The sequence below is a fragment of the Taudactylus pleione genome, unplaced genomic scaffold (genome assembly GCF_031769625.1).
Source record: "Taudactylus pleione unplaced genomic scaffold, aTauple2 ptg000329l, whole genome shotgun sequence".
NCBI classification, from domain to species: domain Eukaryota; kingdom Metazoa; phylum Chordata; class Amphibia; order Anura; family Myobatrachidae; genus Taudactylus; species Taudactylus pleione.
This window is the reverse complement of record NW_028284730.1, coordinates 6,832,792-6,854,533: the sequence shown is the minus strand read 5'-3', so window position 1 is coordinate 6,854,533 and position 21,742 is coordinate 6,832,792. Positions and strand designations below refer to the sequence as shown.

At 41.9% G+C, this 21,742-nt stretch overlaps 1 protein-coding gene across 1 annotated transcript in view; it reads left to right on the top strand.

Moving 5' to 3' along the window:
* The window catches only part of LOC148509305 (zinc metalloproteinase-disintegrin-like VLAIP-B), a 76,126-nt gene that overhangs the window by 26,604 nt on the left and 27,780 nt on the right, over positions 1-21,742 (top strand). Inside the window, exons 5-14 of the mRNA XM_088443228.1 lie at positions 1,649-1,725; positions 2,846-3,026; positions 4,962-5,024; positions 6,563-6,634; positions 8,390-8,559; positions 9,747-9,831; positions 10,043-10,167; positions 17,906-18,083; positions 20,345-20,434; positions 21,145-21,340. Coding sequence (XP_088299354.1) covers positions 1,649-1,725; positions 2,846-3,026; positions 4,962-5,024; positions 6,563-6,634; positions 8,390-8,559; positions 9,747-9,831; positions 10,043-10,167; positions 17,906-18,083; positions 20,345-20,434; positions 21,145-21,340 — 1,237 coding nt within the window. The remainder of the gene's footprint in view (positions 1-1,648; positions 1,726-2,845; positions 3,027-4,961; positions 5,025-6,562; positions 6,635-8,389; positions 8,560-9,746; positions 9,832-10,042; positions 10,168-17,905; positions 18,084-20,344; positions 20,435-21,144; positions 21,341-21,742) is intronic.

The window sequence follows — 21,742 nt, the reverse complement described above, 5'->3', positions numbered from 1 at the left end:
GAGCTCAAAAAGCACTCACTCCAGGGCTCACATCCAAAAGGGGTGTCTGTCGATGGTGATGGACAGTTCTCCCCATTTGGAAGGCGGGGAGGGGGGTGGCTGGGCAAATGGAGGCGTTCCTGCAGGAACGCCTGCTATTTGTGGGTGGCCCTACTGACATCACTCATGATGTCAGTAGGTGGACTTCCTGCTCTATTAGAGAGAGAGCATCCGGCTCTGAATCAGGTCCAGTATGTGTAAAGGAAAGACCAAAAGTGTTAGCATTAAGATAAGTGACAAAAGAAAGAGCTGTGTCAACATCCCCATCCCAAATAATAAACACATCATCTATATATCTCCCATAAAGCACCAAGTTCACCCCGAATGGCCCACCCCACACGTACTCCTCCTCAAGGAGCCCCACATATAGGTTTGCAAAACTCGGGGCAAACTTGGTGCTCATGGCTGTGCCAGGCATCTGTAAGAAAAAATGTGAATCAAAACAAAAGTAATTATGTGTTAAACAAAATTGAGTTCAAAACAAATTCCCGTCATTTATCATCAAGGCCAGTGTCGAAAGACATGCAGTGGTGACTAGCTTCCACACCATCTAGGTGTGGGATGTTAGTGTAGAGAGATTCGACATCACAAGTCATAAGTACATAGCTATCACGCCATTCCACATCCTCCATCCTAATTGTAAAAAGTGACTAGTGTCTCTTATATAGGATTTAAGGTTAATGACATGACCTTGTAGAAATGAATCAACAAAAGAAGATAAATTTGTGGTAAGGGACCCAACACCTGAAACAATAGGATAACCAGGGGGTGATGTGAGGGACTTGTGTATCTTCAGTAAATGATAATATGTGGGAATAATAGGATATGGTGAAAAAATATAATAAAATTCCTCTTTGGAGATGGCCCAATTGATCAAATCAGTGGAAGTATAATTTTTATTACCAGTGACTGGGTAGTTTTTTGAAACATTTCTGCTTCATTATATGTGGATTACAATAATTTTTTGTATCCGTTTCATGTTTAATGTTATGCTTTGTTTTTTCTTTTTAATAAATGTATGATTTATGATTTTACTAAGCGCACCTTTAAGTGATTGAAATTGAGTTCACTTATTCTGTACTACAACACAAACTAGCAATAGAATCCGAATACAAGCATTTTACAACATAAATATACTAGAAATAATGCCTAACATATGTATTTGGCATCCCAGATGTCTCCATATTTTAAACATACAGTATGGACTCATTTTATCATACTTGCCTACTATTTGAGTCCCTTCTCAGGGAACAGACCAGAGGAGAGATGTAGCTAGCTGACTTGAGGTGGGGATGGGACCTGGCACTATGTGTCACTAAATCCCGCCCCCTCACGGGAAATGCTGCAAATCGTGGGTTAATAGAGAGGGGACGGGGCCAATATGATGTAATTTTCTTAGAAACACATCATATTGGCTCTTCCCCTTCACTGTTTACCCTCGATTCACAGGATTATCCTCCGCATAGTACTCACTTTACTAGGAAGTGGGCAAGATGTGGGAGGGATGCCTACTCTTCCGGGGTGCGGGGGAATGCTCGCAAATTCAGGAGACTCCTGCAACTTCTGGGAGAGTAGGCAAGTATGAATTGTAGGTACTTGCTTCTTGCAGGATCACTGTTATTATCAAGGCCAGGTGAAGAATGACAGCAGTTCACGGGTCAGCCTCAGCGCATGCCATGGACTAAGGTGAGACATATGAGAAACACTACACTGTGATGTGATTCTATTTATTACAGCTAATCTAGGTGTTAAAGTGGGACAGTGTTTATTATATGTAACAAATCAGATGTGATCGATTTAATGGGTTGGGTACAGGATGTTGGCGCTCGGGATCCCGGCAGTCAATATCCGGATGGTGGCATCTCCACAGGGTTAGGATACTGACAGCTGGTTGTAAGTATTCTAATCCTACCTGTACCCCAAACCTAACCATTCCTCCCCACAGCCTTATCCTCTTTGCCACCTAACCCGAACCCTCCCCCTAGTCCCTAGCCCTAGCCCCTAACCCTAAATAATTGCTATACCATAGTGGTTCCCAAATTTGATCATCAAAGGCACCCTAACAGTCCAGATTGTAAGGATATCCATGTTTGAGCACAACTGGCTTAATTAGTACCTCAGTCAATTTAATTTAACCTTCTCTGCTGAAGCATGAATATAACGGTTATAACTTCTAATACTTAAAATAGAACTTCTGAATAAACTTACCTGTTAAAACCTCAGAAATGCACTATTCCTGCCATTTGATAGATGGTGACTAATTGACCATCTGTAGCCACATCTGCAAGCATGGAATAAAAAAGGGGCATTTAAAAACTGAAGGGGCCTGTGTGTAGTTGCCCATGGGCACTGTTCTTATGAAAACAATCCCTCTGGTACTGTGCCAGTCTTCTGTGCCAGTCTTCTGCACATGCGCCATATTTCTGGCATTATGGCCCCCATTTATTAACGAGTTTAATCACCAAAATGAGTGATAAATGTCACTGTGTATGATAAATGGTGCTCCAGCCAATCAGCTCCCAAATGTCAACTGTTAGAAAAATGACAGTTGGGAGCTGATTGGCTGGAGCACCATTTATCATATACAGTGAAATGAATCACTCGTTTTGGTGATTAAACTCATTAATAAATGAGGCCCTATATATGAAAATATTTCTCCAAATTTCTGGAGATTACTTCAGAAATATGGCTCCCCCACCATATTATAATATACACCACAAATATTACGTGACATTACTTACAGAGCTACAGATATGTAGAATGATGAGAGTGTATTGATTTTCTATGCTTGAATATTGTTACGTAGTGGCATGATTATGACCCAAGAACAGAAGTTCTCGATTGAACCTCTAACTATGACGGAGAGTGGAGCACATGCTATGTATGCGTATCAGGCCCAGGAGACCCCAAAAACTTGTGGTGTAGATGACACAACATACAATGAGACCATAATAACTAAGACATCTCTCTTAAGCACTGATGCAGAGGTAAGATGATATATAAATATAAGGTTTGTGGAAACCTTTGTTGCTCTGCTTTTGTTTCATTTTTGTTTAAGAATATGGTGCACTAGACTCTGATAATTAAACTACAGATAAAATCAGATGTATAGAAGATATATAAATATATATTGTGCAAATATGGTCCTATTATGGCATATTGCAAGTTATGTACTTTTGAGATTGTGTTATAATTCTGTCTACGCAGATATATAGGAAGTTTCAATTACCCCCAGAAATTCAAATTTAAATGTACATTCAATTATGGAATCCTGTAACCAGGTAAACCAATTAACCTGACAGGTTAGGGGCAAACAAACCCTTTCTTCCAGGGCTGCATTTAAAAAAGGATGCCTACTTGACTCCTAACATAGGAGGGGGGTAAACACTCAGCCATCTGCCTATAAATGTATTCAGAGTGACATATGCAGAGATCAAAGCATCATCATATTTTATCTGGTTTTGCTGTAAAATTTATATTTCTATAATAGCGAAGAGTTCCCCAACATTCTAGCTATATAGCTGACGTTTTTACGCAACTTAGGTGCATTTTAGAAATCACTAGGATGCGTGGTGTGGTCCCACATCACATCGCTGATGTGCTTGCACTCATCATAGCTTAAATAATGGAGATCAATGTGAACATACCATTTTATGTCATTATTACACAGGTGTCATTATGTACAGTTATTTTTACTTGTTAAAAATTACATAGGCAGTCCTGGAATGCACCCTAATTTAATTAACTGGTCGGCCAGTCATCATCTATGGGGTGGGAGAACAGGGGATGAAAGGTATAGAAGTATTTTATCCTATGTCAGATTTTGAGGGGTCAATTCTAACTTGAAGCCTGTACTTGGATTTCCTGCCATTCCTCGGCTAGAATAAGCTGCATGTTATAGTTTGTAAATTATTCCTTTATGTAATCCTTAACCATTTTTCTTTATATCATGTCTGTAACTAAGCATTGTACTTTGTACTTCTTTGTAAATACAGTATTCCTTTATTAGTCTATTTCATATATGCTCTAGAATCCAGTCTTTGAGTAAGCTTTTAGATTGCTAAAGATACACTATAATTATTATTTATTGCCTGAAGCAGGGGGACACCAGCTAACTGCGTTTTAGTCTCTGTAAAATTGTGATAGCGTGTTTGGGGACCTGTGGCCCATTGTGTACTTTGAGTGTGTATAATTAAAAATAGGAGTGTGGTACAAAGGGCAGAGAGATAGAATATGTAGTATAAGTATTATATTTGGCCCTGCCCCGGATACATCAGGATATGGGCATCTGCACGATCACAGTAGTGATGCTAGAGTGATACTGTCAAGGTGATTGAAATGACTGACTCTGAACCTAGTCAGAGTGCAGTCATCAGGGATATCTACTGGGCTCCCTAACATACACCACAAAACACAACAAGAAACAGGGGATGCTCCAAAGTTCATAAGTTCTAATTTTTAAACATCATAACATGGACAATGCATCCTACATTTGTACCATAGATAAAATCAAAAATAGCATGTCACAAAATTAATTAATGGTCTCCAGACCAGACAATGATCGGTTTTGCAGGAATCTAACCTATCCAATGAGCATACGATTCCCCTTGGTAGAATCAGTATAGATAAGCTTGCAGAAGCAGGAAGTCACTCCCCTAATACATTTGTCTGACAAGGTTGCATAGTTTTCTGTTTAAAGAGCATCCCTGTAGCTTCACTAAAGGATCATGCAACACCAGTGGCTAACTCTAGCTAGAGAAACCAGATAATAATGATAGCAAACAAATAAAGATAACAGTAACTTAATATGTAATATAAACTAATAGCAAACCATATTTAATTGATAAATACTGTTTAATAACATAATTAACATAATTGAAGTCTCAACTCCTTTGTAATATCATTCTTCACCTTTGCTCCAGAAACAGGATTTTGTGAAATCGAAAAAATTTGTCCAGCTCTATATGGTAGCCGATAATTCCATGGTAAGAACGTGTAATATCCAGCATAGTAAAACTATTCTACATGTAACATGTGGACTATTTCTATATGGTATACATTTAAGTGGCACATTATTGTCTGCTTGTGATCCCTACATGAAAGACACTCTTGCGTTTTCCTACTGTGGTGACTTCGCTGGAAGTAACTCTTTACTTCTAAGTCTAAGACATAGGGGCCCATTCATCATCACTTAACATTTTCACCTGCTTTTGTAGATATGAAGGATCAGGGCTATTCATTATAAAGGTAAAGCAGGAGAGATCACTGATATCTCCTGCTTACCTTTCACTCCAGATGTGTCCTGCAGTCCTCATACACTAGTATGCGGGTCTAAATTCATCAAGCTCCGGCAATATGAGTATTTTCGGAGCTGGACTGCGGGAGGATTCGCCATTTTCAGAAGGCGTTTGCTCCCGCACCCCAGGTTGTGACGAGGAATCCTTTTGCTTCCCTCCGCTCCTGTCCGACACCTTACACCAGACACCAGGGTTTTGTGCACCTGCGTGAACTTTAGTTCAAGCTGGCCCACAAGCACTGCCAAGTCAGACTCAGCAGTGCTAAGTTTCACTGCCCCAAAAGGATCAGTAATTTTCTGATCAGCTCTCTCCACACAGGAGCAATGTTGAATTGCTCTGGTGAATATGTATTCCTGGCCGCTCGCTAAGCTGTGGGTGACCATCCACAGCTTTAGCGAGCGGCCAGGTGATGGTCGCGATGGTCGCGACCATTGCGACCATCGGGGCTTGCGACGAGACCCTTGCGGTAGGGTCTTGTCTGTGCAAGCCCCAGTGAGCTTCCAGCTCTAATAGAGCCAGAAGCTCACTACTGACATCACTGGTGATGTCAGTGGTACTGCCCCCAAACGGCAGGCGTTCCTTCAGGAACGCCTCCATTTGTCCAGCCACCCTCCCCGCCTTCAAAACGGGGCAAGCTGTCGATCAACATCGACAGCCACCCCGTTTGTAGTGAGCCCCGGAGTGAATTTCTCACTCGCTCCGGGGCTTGTGCACGTGCACAGTGCCTCATCATGCAAGCTATGCGCTCTCAAGCGGGTCTGAATGAGGCCCTTTGTCACTTACCGTGCGCAGGAATTTAAGTGATGTTGGGCTATCAGATAAACTGGTCATGTGCGCACTGCACATCACCTGTACATCACATGGTGTTCTGTGATGTAACATCACCTGAAATTTACTAGCTCCCTATGAGCAATGCTTGGAGGTCCATGAAGCAGTCTGTATGTAACACCACACCTGTACAACACATGTGCCTGAATATATTAGGGATTTCAACAAAGCACTTTATGTTATTATAAATTAAACATCTGTAATTGTAGAAAATATATTACTTTCATGTTTTAGACCCTTTTCTCCAGTGCCTCTATTCAGTTCTTACATTTCCTGATGGATACATATCTTTGGATTTGCATAATGCCCTTTATAGATCTACAGAATAGATTGTTTTAATATACTTGTTGTTCTGTCTGAGTTACTTTGCTGTTACTAAGCAGTCTTCTTTCTTCCAGTTCATTAAGTATAACCGAAATAGAGGAGAGATCAGAAAAAGGATATTTGAGATTGTTAATTTTGTGAACCAGGTGAGTTAATGCATAATTGCAGCATATTTTGTGTATTTTGTATTGGCAGACACTACAGTGTTAGGTGGCAGCGTTGTGCTAATGGAGGTTAGTCTACATAATATATATAGTATAGTGACCCCTATATCCACTATATTACCGTGATATAGTGGATAAAGGGGTCACCATACTGTATATCATATACTGTATATATATATATATATCCTCCATTGTAAAGGAGAACACAGGGCTTGTCCAATGCTGCACATTGAGGAGAAGGAAAGACACGGCAGGAAGCTGTGCCTCCTGCAACAGCCAGGTCCTAATGCTCACCTGCCGCAGCAGGAAACAGAGGCAGCACAGAGCGAACCTGTAACATATGTCCTTATGGTTGAAGAGATACCATGGTGGAACTGATGTTGTTCCAGTGGGTGTGGCCACTATGGGGTGAAGTGGAGGTGCCCAGCAGTGACAATCCATTTGCCCTTTAAGTCTCTAGTTTGCTCGTCTGGGCATGTGCAGTAATAGCCAAGTTTGGACTTTCAGTTCCAAAACTGATAGAGTATTATGTATTTAGGAAAATAATGTAAGCTCCACTGCTGAATAGAATGGCATTGGTCCTTATGACCTCTGCAGAAAGTGTGAGATTTACAACTAGCTAACGCCACTGTTTTTGATGGGTGCCATGATCCAACTCATAGCTTGGAGATTAACCAAGCTTTATACCAGAGTCCTAGTTCTGATTTGCCGAATTTCTATTCTAGTCCAAAACTCAAATAGGGGAGCCGCACCAACTGCCAGTGAGTTCTAGCCGGCGGTGTTTGGCAGGATTTGGGGTGGCAGTTGGTGTGGCTCCCCTATTTGAATTTTGTACTGCGCTGCAGCCACCACCTCTAGAGTCGCCACTGGCTGCAAGCAGTAGATATGGTAGATAAGGTATATATTATAGGTAAGTTCTAGTCTCATCCAGCATGTTATTCACACCCCTACCTCTTCCTTACCACCTGACTGCCCAGGTCTTTCCCCTGGGAGTGCCCACAGTTCTATGATGTCACACAAAGGCACTTAATGTGCTTGATATAGTCTCTGTTCTCTGGTTCAGCAAGTTGATGTGGGGTGGTAAGGGGATGCGACTCCGGACTTCTTTTAACAGTGACACAATACTGGTTCTGTTTCTCTCGCTAATATCCAATAGCAAAAACAAGAGTTTGATTTATTTAGGTAAGCTAAACAAATAATGCCTTTCACCCCAGATATTTAACATACTAAAGTACAAACAAAAGTACGGTGTCACTCTAAAAAGAAACTGTTTGTCTTGCACCATTATTTTTGGTTCTTGCTGATTATCTCTGAAATAGAATTCTGTTTTAATTGTATTTTAATTGTAAAGGGAATGGGCCACCACCGTCAAAAAAATATCTGACTGTTGTATCTTGCGTGATCTGGACGGAAAATGCCCTCCTGACTTAAATCAAGAGAACTCTGCAAGTTGAAGAGTCCGGCACATGATTGGATATGAAACAAAGAAATTACACATATTTAATTTCTCAACCAATCAAGTGCCACCCTCAGTGGCTCATAATTCCTTTACTGTCTGAAGACAAGATGGTGTCTCTGGCCCAGTGACTATAAATACAGTGATCAACTTTATCCTGCTAGATGTGGTCAAAACTTTTCATATCTTAAAAAGAACAATATTTTAGTCTATGTAAACTCTCTAAAAATTTGGGATTTGCATTAGTAGATCTCCCTCATTCTGTGAAATCTCATTTACAGGTGTATAAGCAAATAAATACTTTTGTGGCTCTGATTGGATTTGAAATCTGGGATACAGGAGACCAATTCCAGGTAGTCACATCGGCTTCAACCAATCTAGACAGCTTTTCTAGGTGGAGGAAGGAGAAGCTGCTGCCCAGGAAAGCTCATGACAATGCACAGTTCCTAACGTAAGACTCTCCAGAGACTTTCCAGATCCTTAAGACGTATAAATTTTTTCCAATTGATACACCTACATGGAGGAGGTACACTGGGCATGTTCAGACAGCAGTATTGGGGAGGCAGCAAAATTAATTTTAAAGAAGATATTTACCAGCTATAAGGTAACACCCCCTCCCCCACCAGCAGTTCTCTATCAGCCATATCTACTGGTAACAGATCATTTTGGAATCCTACACATAATAATTTGTAATGTTTCAAGAGTACTGAATGGCCGCACAAACAATGGCAAACAATTAGCTGCTGGAATCAGTGCAGTGGGAGGGCATCGCCATTGGTTCTCTGCTGCTTTGATACTCAAGATGGGTTAATATTATAAAATGCTTTTTGGCTTGGTAGATATCTTCTTTTAAAGATTAAATAGATGTGTTAACCTGGGTACACATCTAACAGATATATCTGATGATGGTTGTTCATACACGATGAACAACCACCATCTGTCATCTGGCCGCAGGTCCCGCTGGCCGGGGGTTGCGTCACGACCCCCTCCCCTCCTTGCCTCTGTTGCAAGCGTACGGGCGTTCAGCTGACTGCCCGTACACACAGCATGATGGACAGATATATTTGCATATATCTATCATCGACTGTGCAGCACAGCCAACGCGATATGTCTGCGAACGTCGTTCCCAGACTCCTTGCTGGTACACATTGGCCGACGCGTACGCAATATATTGCCCGATCAATTGATCACCCGATATATCTGCCAGTGTGTACCCAGCATTAGTGGGTCTATATTTATATGCCTGAGAAGATGGAAAGCGGGTTATCTCAATGTGGTGCAAAACATAACTTTTATTTTTTTATTTTGCTTACCTAGAACATGGTGACTTAAAATTCAGCAAAATTACTAACATTCAGAAAGAGTACAAAAAGATGAGAACAGTGATTTAAAAATTGTTGCTGTGCACCTTACAACACAATACAATATAAGTTACAATATAAATCTCTGTGTGCTGGTTGGGTGTCTCTCAGGTAGTCCCTAATAAATGGTGACAAGGGGATATCTTGGGGAATATTAGGTACATTTGCGGGTGCAAATGTAGTGATAAATGATAATTAATGGAGGGAAATTTCATAATATTAATAAATATTATATTATACATTGTATCCATATTGTTTCTGTGTTTGTGTCTTGCAGTGACACTGACTTTGATGGTCCCACGGTTGGACTGGCCTGGATCGGTACCCTGTGCAGTGAAACCCTTTCCACAGCAGTTAACCAGGTAAATTACATAACATTGACCCTTACACTGAAGGACCACTTGGTACTATACATTCCTTCCCCTCCTCATCATATACACACATCTGTGGACAACAATTTTATCATTACACCTGTGATGACATTTTTAAGATAACTGAAGTGATTAAAATGCAGAATAAAAGAGACTAGGAGTTTGGCCTTCATTTTAAGATCATCCAATTATATTTTCTCAGGATCACACTAAGGATTCTATTCTTGTGGGTGCAACAGTTGCCCATGAAATGGGACACAACCTAGGAATGAATCATGATGACAACGCGTGCAGTTGTAAGTCTTGCATCATGGCGCCTAGTTTAAGGTGGGTGAATCCAAACACAGACTTTTTTTAAGTGAACATTAATGGTATATATCTCTATACAATTTAAATACATTGTGACCCTAAATTATTGCTTACCACAAAGTCAATACCCCAGGCTATTGTATTATCACACATATATGATATTGACATAAGGGATCTAGCAGCGAATAATGGGATTATCTAATACAACAACTAGCAGCCCCTAAATGGAGAGTACTGCAAGGAGACTAAGGGAAATATTTATTAATTATCGGGTCCAAGACCTGATAATTCTAATTTCTTTTCTCCTTCCTCCATCTGGGGAACACTGCAATGCAGCAGATGCTTCACAGTTGGACTTCTGAAGAGAGAGCAGTGCTGGTTGTGCTGGTGCGCTATCTATAGCAATAGCTGCCAGTCATTACAGATGATGTCGACTGGCTGCAGGAAGTAACTCTGGACCAGACAACCATGCCTATTTAAAAGAGGGGTGGCTGGATCTATGGCAAAGGCCTCTTCTCTCACCCCACTGAAAGGGTTAGAGTTAGAGTGGAGGCTCCCAGTTCCTGCCCTTAACCAAAATGGTAATGCGTTGGGGTAAGGCTAATCATCAGGCTGATCAAGACAGCCTGGAGGAGTTACAGCACATGGTACAGTCCAGCACCTGAAAAGAGGATCTACTGTTGACTGCTGTGAAACTCTTCTCTTCCCACTCAACTCAGGAGCTCCACATGGCTAGAAGTCTGGGATTTGTTTCTGACAAGTCTACATTTCTTACTAATAATTTTGTTAAAAATGGCTGAAAAGGTGAGTACTTCCAAGGCTAAACCTGGAGGGGGGAGTAGGCTTGTTTGCATGAATTTTGTTCCTGGTTTTTGGCTAAATTATCTAGAAGGGACACGCATGCTCGCTGTACTGCTTGGGAGGACGCCTATGATCTGTGACTGGTTGCGGAGGGCCCCGCCGGCCCTGTGGAAGAACCTGCCTAGGTTAGGTCTTTTACTCTTTTTATAGCCACGGCCCAAATTGTGCAAACCACAGCCTATGGGGAAATTGTCTGGATTTTCGGAATCATATATTTCCTCAGAAGAGGAAGAACATCTGGAAGATTCTGAATTTGATGAATCGGTATCCTTTATAGAAGAAAGATCAGGTGTTCAGGGGGTAAATGACCTGGTTAAAGCAGTGCGTCAGGTCCTAGACCTTATAGATAGTGATAATCAGGAGACTCCCTCCGATGAGTTATTCAAAACAAAGAAGTTAAAGATAAGATTGCTATTGTTCTTTCATCCTCACAATTGTCTGAATTAGTGGCTTAACCATGGCATAATCCAGATAAGAGGTTTCAGATTCGACATAGTTTTCTTTCTATGTTTCCTATGCCAAACAGTGATATAGCTCACAGAGGCATTCACTATGGGTAGATGTTCCAGTAGCTCATTTATCTAAGGCCATACATGGCCCTCCCTATTCCATGTGGAACCTCCCTTAAAGATAGCTCGGACCGAAAGTGTGAAAGTATTTTTAAATCCATTTATGTTGGGGAAGCTTTAAGACCCAGTATTGCTTCAGCTTGGGTAGCCAAGGCAATGGAGAAGTGAATTAACTTCTTGGTAGAGGGAATCCATCAGACAGCTCTAAATCTCAGTTGTTATCCATTGTAGAGCAGATCCAAGTAGAAGCAGATTATTTGGGTGAAGTGTTGTTTCTTTTTTACAGTCTAAGATTTCTGGCCTAGCCATTGTGGCTAGATGAGTTATATGGATAAACTCATGGGGTGTGCATTCCGAGACAAAGACATTTTAAGAAGGCTTACCTTTTCAGGGAAAGTTTTTGTTTAGTCCGGAATTAGATAAAAGAATTTCGGAGGTCACTTGCGGTAAAAGCTTATTTTTGCCATTATGAAGTTCTGCTAAATCTAAAGGTTGTTTCTTTCACCTACCTTTTAAACAGCAGTCAGCCTCATCCTTTTGGGCAGGGAACAGGAGCCCTTGTTCTAAGGTTTTGCAAATAAAGGAAGACAATCTAGGATGATTAACAAGGAGCCAGGGAAATAGGTGCCCAAACTCCATGATAGGTCAGCATGATGGGAAGGGCATACACCCAGAAATATCTGGGGTGGGTGCCCATCTACTGTCATTCAAAGACCAGTGGAAAAAGCTCTCTTCAGACAATGGGTAACAGCCATAATAGAAATAGGTTACATTCTCAGTCTTTTGGGCCCGCCACCACTAAGGTACTTTTCAAAAGAGTTACCAAACGATAGAGAGAAATGTATGGCTTTAGAGCAGGCAATCACAACTCTTCAGGACTCAGGAGTGATTGTTCCAGTATCAGATTGTCAAATGGGAAGTGGGATTTTATTCCAATCTGTTTTTAGTTTAAAAACCAGATGGGAGGCCCAGACCCATTTTGATTTTAAAATACTTAAATACAAGACTGAGGATAGACAGACACAGGATGATATTTGTAAAATCAGGCATAAACGGAATGGAGGCAAAAGAGGTTTTGGCATGTATAGACATCAAGGGTGCCTATCTTCACGTGCCTATTTAGGAAGGCAATCAATGTATGTTAAAATTTGCGATCTGAGAAACACATTTCCAATTCAAGGCTCTTCCTTTCAGTTTAGCCACAGACTCTCAAATTTTTACAAAGGTCATTGCATGCCTGCTAAGAACTATGGGAATAAGATGATTCCCTATTTAGATGATTTATTGTTGAAAGCAGATTCAGAGGTTGCTCTTCAGGCAGATTTGTGAAAGGCAGTGGACATCCTACAGTACCATGGTTGGGTTATCAATTGGCAGAAGTCCAAGATGATTCCCAGTTGGTGCATGAGGTTTTTAGGTCTCATGTTCAATACCTAAATGGCCAAGGTTTTCTTGCCAAAAGAAAATTTCAGAGACATTTAAAATCTAGTCCGAAAAATTTGGAAGAGCAGAGGTCCATTAGCTCTGAGTTGTATAAAGCTATTGGGGAAGATGGTGTTAGTGTTCAAAGCAGTCCAGTATGCAACGCTGAATTCCAGGATGTTCCAATTATACATTCCAAAAAGTTGCTTGTGTTGCAACCATTGGTTATCGACTTAATTTATCATCCTTTCTTTAGAGACGAGACAGTCTCTCAGATGGTGGATCCGTTCAGAACATTTGAACAATGGCAGGAGTTTCTTCATTCAGGATTGTTTGGTTATCATGACTGATACCAGTCTCCAGGGATGGAGCAGTTATTCCGAATCATCATTTTCAGAGACACTGGTCTAGAAAGGAAACAAAGATTCCTATCAATGTGCTGGAACTAAGAGCTGTTCTAAACACATTGAAGAAGGTGGAATCTCTTATTCAAGGAATACCTATAAGAATCCAGTTGGACAATGCTACAGCATTAACATACATAAATCACCAGGGGGGAATGAGAAAATCATTTGAGATCCTTTTTTGGGGAGAGATTCATGTTCCAGTTATATTGGCAGTCTTTATGCCAGGAATAGAGAATTGGAAGGTGGACTTTCTGAGCCGCCAGTCAATTCTTCTAGGGGAATGATCTCTGCATCTGAAAGTCTTCAACAGTCTGGTAAAATGTTGGGTTCAGCCAGAGATCGATCTTATGGCTTCATGATTTAACAACAAGACATCCAAGTTTTGTTGCAGAGCCAGGGATCCATTTGCTTTCCTAACAGATGCGATGGTAGTTCCTTGGAATTTTCATCTCGCTTACATTTTACCACCAATACCAATGGTTCCTCGAATTCGCAGGAAGATAAAAAAGTAAAAAATTTTAATTATATAGGTAGCACCAGACTGGCCAAGGAGAGTTCGGTACTCAGAGATATGATATATGGCAGATGGTCCTGGGATCAGACTCCACTTTGGCATGATCTGTTGTCTCAGGGGCCAATTGTCTGTCAGGACAGCCATCAGTTACATTTAATGGCATGGCTCTTGAAACCAAGATTTTAAAGAAGAAAGATTTTTCAGATTAAGTAGTTCAGAAAATGACTAAAGCTAGGAAGAAGGTATCATCTGGAGTCTGGAGGAATTATATAGCACAGTGTAACAGTGATGGGTCTTAGATTAGATTCTCTTAAGGTGCAAGTATCAGCTTGGCTTTAATTCCAGATGTTAAGACTTTTCTGCAGGGTGTATTACATATACAGCCACCATATAGGCATCCCATAGACCCATGTAACCTACAGTCAGGGCCACAACTAGGACGTGGCTGGAAGTGCACGTGCACCAGCTGCGCCGCTGCACCCGCCGCCAGTGTCTCCACCCCGGCACTGCAGGAGGGCTCCAAGCCTGACGCCCGCTGAGATTTTATTACCAGCGGGCGCCCAACTCCTTCCCTGACGTCTCTCCCATAGTTCTGAGGAGCAGCCGGGTGGACCGGACGTCGACAGACTTAGGAGCGGGGTTTAAGGTAAGTATTGGGGTTTTTTGTGTGTAAGCAGCACTACAGGGGCATTACCATATGGGCACTACTACAGGGGCATTACTATGGGGGCATTACCATATGGGCACTATTACAGGGGCATTACTATATGGGCACTACTACAGAGGCATTACTATGGGGGCATTACCAGATGGGCACTACTACAGGGGCATTACTATATGGGCACTAATACAGGGGCATTACTATGGGGGCATTACTACAGGGGCATTACCTCAGGGGGCATCACTATAGGTGCACTGCTGAAGGGGGCATTACTATATGGGCACTGCTGCAGGGGGCATTACTATAGGGTAATTACCATGGGGGGCGCCAAATTACTGTCTTGCCCCGTGACAAATCGTAGTTTCGACTCTGCTAGAGTAAATATTTTACTGTCAGCATTTCAATTACCACCTTTTGAACATTTGTCGGTTGACTTAAAGTGGGTAACTTGAAAGTTATCTTTTCTTTTAGATATATCATCAGCTAGAAGAGTATTAGAATTAGGAGCTTTATCTTGCAGTCCTCCATTTCTGGTTATTCACAACGATAGGGCAGTGTTACATACACTGCCTTCCTTTCACCCTAAGGTGGTGTCGGATTCCATCTTAGTCCCGTATTCAATTAGACGCGAAAAGTCATAAATTTTTTGCCTATTGTACTTTCTGCTGCATTCGCCTGTTTGAGACGCGAATTTGCAGCATGTGCGTCCCCGTGATTCACCGTATTCAATTGCAGAACAGGCGAAAACGCAAACAGGTGAATGCATTACAGGCGAAAAGTATTGAATAGATTGAGGGAATCAGTCTGTACCCCAAATTATGACGCACTGACACTGGAAATCATCACATTACTATTATATTATATTGGTACTATTAGCCCTAATAAAAGTACTTTGTGTCCTTAAGTTGTGTTAAAAGGTTTCTAGAAGCATATTTGTAAAAGTGGTAAAGAATGATAGATAACAGTATTTTTTGTGGAAAATAAATAGTCCACTTAAATTTGGGGTACTTGAAAATGGGTGCTAGCATGTTTTTGTGTCACTAAAGTGCACTTTTAAAAATGTGAAAAATCCACCTGCAATCCTAAAAACACCTGTCCCATCCATACACCCCTATTTTGCTACTTTTTATCCTTGTCCCCCCCCCCCACACTTTTTACATTTTCATCTTTTTTGGGGTGTTCTATGGTTTTTTTTGTGTTTTTGGCTGATTTGTCCTTTGCCAGGGAGGTGTCCAAAGGGTTCAGAATCAATTCCCCACATTTGTACCCCAAAATATAGATTTTGCACTTTTTTCTGCCTGCCATTCAGTGGAGAATTACAATGCATACACTGCCTCTAAGAAAATCTTTATATATGAAACACTGAAGATGACATAAGTTCTGGTGAGGGGTTGAAACTGGGACCATCCATTACCAAATGTCTAGAATCGCCTATGTGTGCTTTGGTAAGCATTAGCATATTTTCGCAGCTGCTACAACGACTAAGACACTATGTGGAGATGGCGTTAACTACCATGGCCTAAGCTCCGCAAAGCATTGCATTCCAGAGCTTAGTAAATAAGGCAAAAAACAGGGGGGTGCTTTGGCAAGCGAAAATAGAGATAACTGTTTTAGTACCCCGTAGATACATTCGGGGGATACTTTGCAGTTACCTTCCCCAAAATGTGTGTTTTTGGGGATATCCCACAAATATTAATTAATAAATAGACCCCTAGATGGAAAAAAAGACACAATGTAAAAAAGACCTACAGTATTTAATGTTTCCTCTTTCCAAACAGTTATCCATGTCCCCAGTTTGTAAGATGCATCTCTCCTTTAACATCTCTCTCCTTCAATACAGTTATACCCCTGTCTCCAGGATGCTATGTACATCCCCATGTAACTGTGCCTCTCTCCATAGAGTTAGTTATTGCCCTGTCTCCAGGATGCTATGTACATACCCCTGTAACTGTGCCTCTCTCCATACGGGAAGCAGTCGGGAATTCCCGACTGTCTAATCCCGGCAAGGGGATAAATGACAGGCGTTGAAATCCCGACGCCTGTCATTTTACTTACGCCGGGAGCTACACACTTGGCTTACCGATTGAAGGTAAACCGGGCACCGGGCGCAGACAGCCGCGGGGGAGGGGGAGGGTTAGGTTTAGGGTTCCCGGGGGGAACTTAGGTTTAGGCACCCCCCTGGGAGTTTAGGGTTAGACTAGGGGAAGGGAGGGTTAGGGTTAGGCACCCCTGGGGGAAGGTTAGGGTTAGGCACCCCCCCCCGGGGGACTTAGGTTAAGGTGGCGGGGAAAGGGGGGTTAGGTTTAGGCACTTAGAGGGGGGATTTGGGTTAAACACTTGGGGGGGAGGTTTGGATTAGGCACCCCTAAGGGAGAGTTAAGGTTAGGGGGTAGAATTAGTGTAGGAAATACTTACCTTAGACGATCGGGACTTCCACTGCTGCCGGGATGCCGCTGTTGGGATTTGACTCCCTCCATACAGTTATACCCCTGTCTCCAGAATTTTATGTACATCCCACTGTAACTGTGCCTCTCGTCATACAGTTATACCCCTGCCTCCAGGGTGATATGTACAGTTATATCGATGTCTCCAGGATGCTATGTACATTCCCCTGTAACTGTGCCTCTCTCCATACAGTTATACCCCTGTCTCCAGAACGCTATGTACATCTCTCCTGTAACTGTGCCGCTCTCCATACAGTTATTCCCCTGTCTCCAGGACGTTATGTATATCACACTGTAACTGTGCCACTCTCCATACAGTTATACCCCTGTCTCCAGGATACTATGTACATTCCCCTGTAACTGTGCCTCTCTCCATACAGTTATACCCCTGTCTCCAGAACGCTATGTACATCTCTCCTGTAACTGTGCCGCTCTCCATACAGTTATACCCCTGTCTCCAGGATGCTATGTACATCCCCCTGTAACTGTGCCGTTCTCCGTACAGTTATACCCCTGTCTCCAGGATGCTAGTATGTACATCGTCCTTAAACTGTGCCATTCTCCGTACAGTTATACCCGTCTCCAGGACGCTATGTACATCGTCCTGTAACTGTGCCTCTCTCCATACAGTTATACCACTGTCTCTAGGATGATATGTACATCCCCCTGTAACTGTGCCTCTCTCCATACAGTTATTCCCCTGTCTCCAGGATGCTATGTACATCGTCCTGTAATTGTGCCGCTCTCCATACAGTTATACCCCTGTCTCCAGGATTTTGTATACATCATCCTGTAACTGTGCCTCTCTCCATACAGTTATACCCCTGTCTCCAGGATTTTATATACATTATCCTGTAACTGTGCCTCTCTCCATACAGTTATGAGCTTGTGCAACGGTTCAGTTTCTGCAGTCATCAGCACTACGATACTTTTCTCCGGAACAAAATGCCGCTGTGTATGAAGGACATGCCAGAGAAAAAGCAAATCCTGTCTACCCCTGTGTGTGGAAATGGATTCACTGAAAGAGAAGAAGAATGTGACTGTGGCACAGTGGAGGTAAACATGTCTCACCACTTATCCTCCTGATTAGATCATCCCTTTTATATGTCATGGACTTGTGTATTAGCCTTCAGGGAGCAATGACACCCTAGGAAAACCCTCACTAGAAAAGAAAAAACAACCCTGGCCTGATAACACTGGGGTTCCCCTGACACACATTGCTGGTCTGTGTATGGGGTAATAGTGTTTAATAGTTACAAAAAGGCAAAACTAGTCCCAGCAAACCCTAGCATCCATAGACTACTTATATGCTAGTGTTGTAGAAGTTCAAGCGCCATCGTGTTCTGGTATATGGGGCCTGCTGGGAGCTTTATTGCTACATAGATAAATGCTATTGAAGAAACACATACATATATAAAAATTTCTTATTCACCAATTCAGGAGGTTGCCAAAGCACGAGTTCCAAACAAAAAGGTGACAATGATTTGGTCGACATCAGAAGGTGGACACTACAGAAGGTCCACAGTACAGACGGTCCACAGGTCCAAAAGGACGACAGGTTCAAAAGGTTGACATGGAAATGGTCAAAACAGAAATGGTCGACACATTTTTATTTTATTTTTGGGGTTATGGTTAGGCACTAGGAGGGGCGGTTAGGCACTTACCCCAAAGGTTAGGGTTAGGCACAAAGGGGAGGGTTAGGATTAGGGTTAAAAAAAAAAGTGTTGACCACTTCTGTGTCAACCATTTCCAGGTTGGCCGTTTGAACCTGTGGACCTTTTGTACCTGTCAACCTTCTGTAGCGTCTTTTGCAATGTCAACATTTTCCCATGTGAACCTTTTGGTGTCAACCAAATTAGTGCCGAACTTTTTATTGTGGACCTATTGTATCACACCCCGAAACGCTACATTGAATGGTTATGAACTAATGAGTAAGCATGATGTGTGCACTTATTTTGTGTTGTTCCAGATAGTTAGGGTGATAGTGGAGGCTCCTTTTATAGGCATGGAGAAGCTTTAGTTTCTTAACCAGTAGATTTGAAGGAGCTGTGAGAAAGCAGGTGAGAGAGGAGGAGTTGTGTGTGGAGCCTACTTGTGCAAAGTTTATGATGTTTAAGTTTGTGTTAGTGCATTTTTGCTATGGGCTTATTTGACCTTGAGCTGTTTTGTGTTTATAGGTCTGTGGCATTCCGAGCTCTTTTGTGTTCATGCTATTTCATGTCTGTAGCGTGGAGATGTTATTGTGTGTATAGTTCTTTAGCGTCTATTGCTCTTTTACATATAAAGCTCTTTTGTGTTTTGCAGTATTAGCTCATATTATTTAAACATTTTACAAAATGCTTTATTCAAAGTATAATTCACTTTTTTAAATGATTTCCATCTGTTATTGCTAACCTGAGAAAGTGAAAACAGAACAGGTAGGGAAGACATCTAAATGGAGGATACCTGTTTTACCGACTATCTGGCATTTTACATATTAATAAAATTGGCATGGCATTTTGATATAAGGGCGATGTGCAAAGTGACACAAGTGGCCTGAGCTAACGTTGCACTTCTCGGTGACAGGAACTGTATGGGGCAATGTATAAATGTAAATCCCTAAGCTCCTAACTCATACAGAAGTACAGATATTGTAGTATGGGATGAGATAACTCTCATATCACAGTCATTTAATTAATCATTGAAAGGAATCAGCAGGCATATGGGGGCAGTTGGAAGGAATCAGCAGGCATATGGGGGCAGTTGGAAGGAATCTTCAGGCGTAATGGGGAAGTTGGCAGGAATCAGCAGGCGTAAGGGGGCAGTTGGTAGAAATCAGCAGGCATATGGGGCAGTTGGAAGGAATAAGCAGGCATATGGGGGTAGTTGGAACAAATCAGCAAATGTTTGGGGGTAGTTGGAAGGAATCAGCAGGCGTAAGGGGGCAGTTGGTAGAAATCAGCAGGCATATGGGGGCAGTTGGTAGGAATCAGCAGGCCTATGTGGGCAATTGGTAGGAATCAGCAGGCATATGGGGGCAGTTGAAAGGAATCAGCAGGTGTATGGGGGTAGTTGGAACAAATCCGCAGGCGTATGGGGATAGTTGGAAGGAATCAGCAGGTGTATGGGGGTAGTTGGAAGGAATCAGCAGGTGTATGGGGGTAGTTGGAAGGAATCAGCAGGCGTAATGGGGCAGTTGGAAGGAATCAGATTGCATAAGGAGCTAACTGGTAGAAATCAACAGGCAAAAGAGGGTACTTGGTAGGAAAAGCTTAAGGTACACAGCTATAGATAATACATAACCATAGTGTAACCAGTCATTGCTGTTGCTGTTACAGGAATGCACCAATACGTGCTGTGATGCTGCCACCTGCAAATTTAAACAAGATGCTCAGTGCGCAGAGGGGGAATGTTGTTCAAATTGTCAGGTGAGTGCTGTATATAATATTCATGTTTAGCCATTGTCCTGCACTTATCGCAATCAGTGTTTGTAAGTATTGTGCTCTCTGCCTCTTTACAAACAATTTTAAATGTTATGCAAGTATTTTTGTAACACTTGGTTATTAGTATTTTATTTTTTATTATTTATTGTTTTGGTGGGGGCTTCAATGACAGATATTACAGCAAAAGGCCACATCTGTAGTTTCCGTCCTGTTATAGGGGCAGGAGGTATGATCAGCCTGATATTATTTTCTAGAATCTGGTAAACCTGCTAACCCTGCATAAAACTGATCAGTTCTGTAAGTGCTGCAAGCAAGGCATCATAGATGTATGCATATTAAGGTGCATGTATTTTCTCATGTATAACAATCGGATACATTAACATATTTTAAATTGAGACATGTTAAAAAAAAGAAAATCACAAGACAAGTCTTAAATGAGGGCAGCGATTACATTCTCTTCATGCAGAAACACATGTACGGCAGATTTGTAACGTCAAAACCAGTAGAGCAGTTATTTTCCGTTCATTTCTGTGTGGTTGGCAAGTATGGTGAAATAAACGTGAAAAGAAATAGTACCCTCACCCAAAATAGTTATGACTTTTATAAATGCACCTTACAGTGCGTCCTGGAAGGTGTGACGCTGTACAGTACGAATGGGGTAAATGCTTGGCATACATTTGATTATTTCTCCTCAGCTGAAGAAAGCAGGATCTGTGTGCAGACCCGCCAAAGACGACTGCGACTTGGCCGATATGTGTGATGGGAAATCCAGCTCCTGTCCTTCTGATCGCTTCTGGGTAAATGGATCTCCTTGCAAAAATGGTCAAGGGCACTGCTATAATGGAAAATGTCCTACCCACAAGAGTCAGTGTGAGAAATATTGGGGACCAGGTATGTGTAAATGCATTATAAGTACCCCATCCCCAACCGTTTTCAGGCACATGCTTTTCTGCTCTCCCACACAGGTGTGTTGATTATTGAGGGCCTAAATATAAAAGTTGTTTATGTACTTTATTATGTGACCTGTGGTTCATCTGGTAGGTGATCTGGAAAACATGCCACTGTTGGAGTTACCTTGATAACTATCAACACATGACAGTATAAGCACTTTTGCTTCAAAATCTAATTGGCAGCTGTAGATGGAACTGTATTATACTTGTCAATAAAGTTTTCTGGGAAATATTGGAGAGCCTGCACAGGGGGGAGGTGTGTGGGGCATGGCTTTTTGAATAGCACCATCCTGACCAGCCAACAAATGCTCAATGCCACAATTCACCAATTGCATAATCAAGC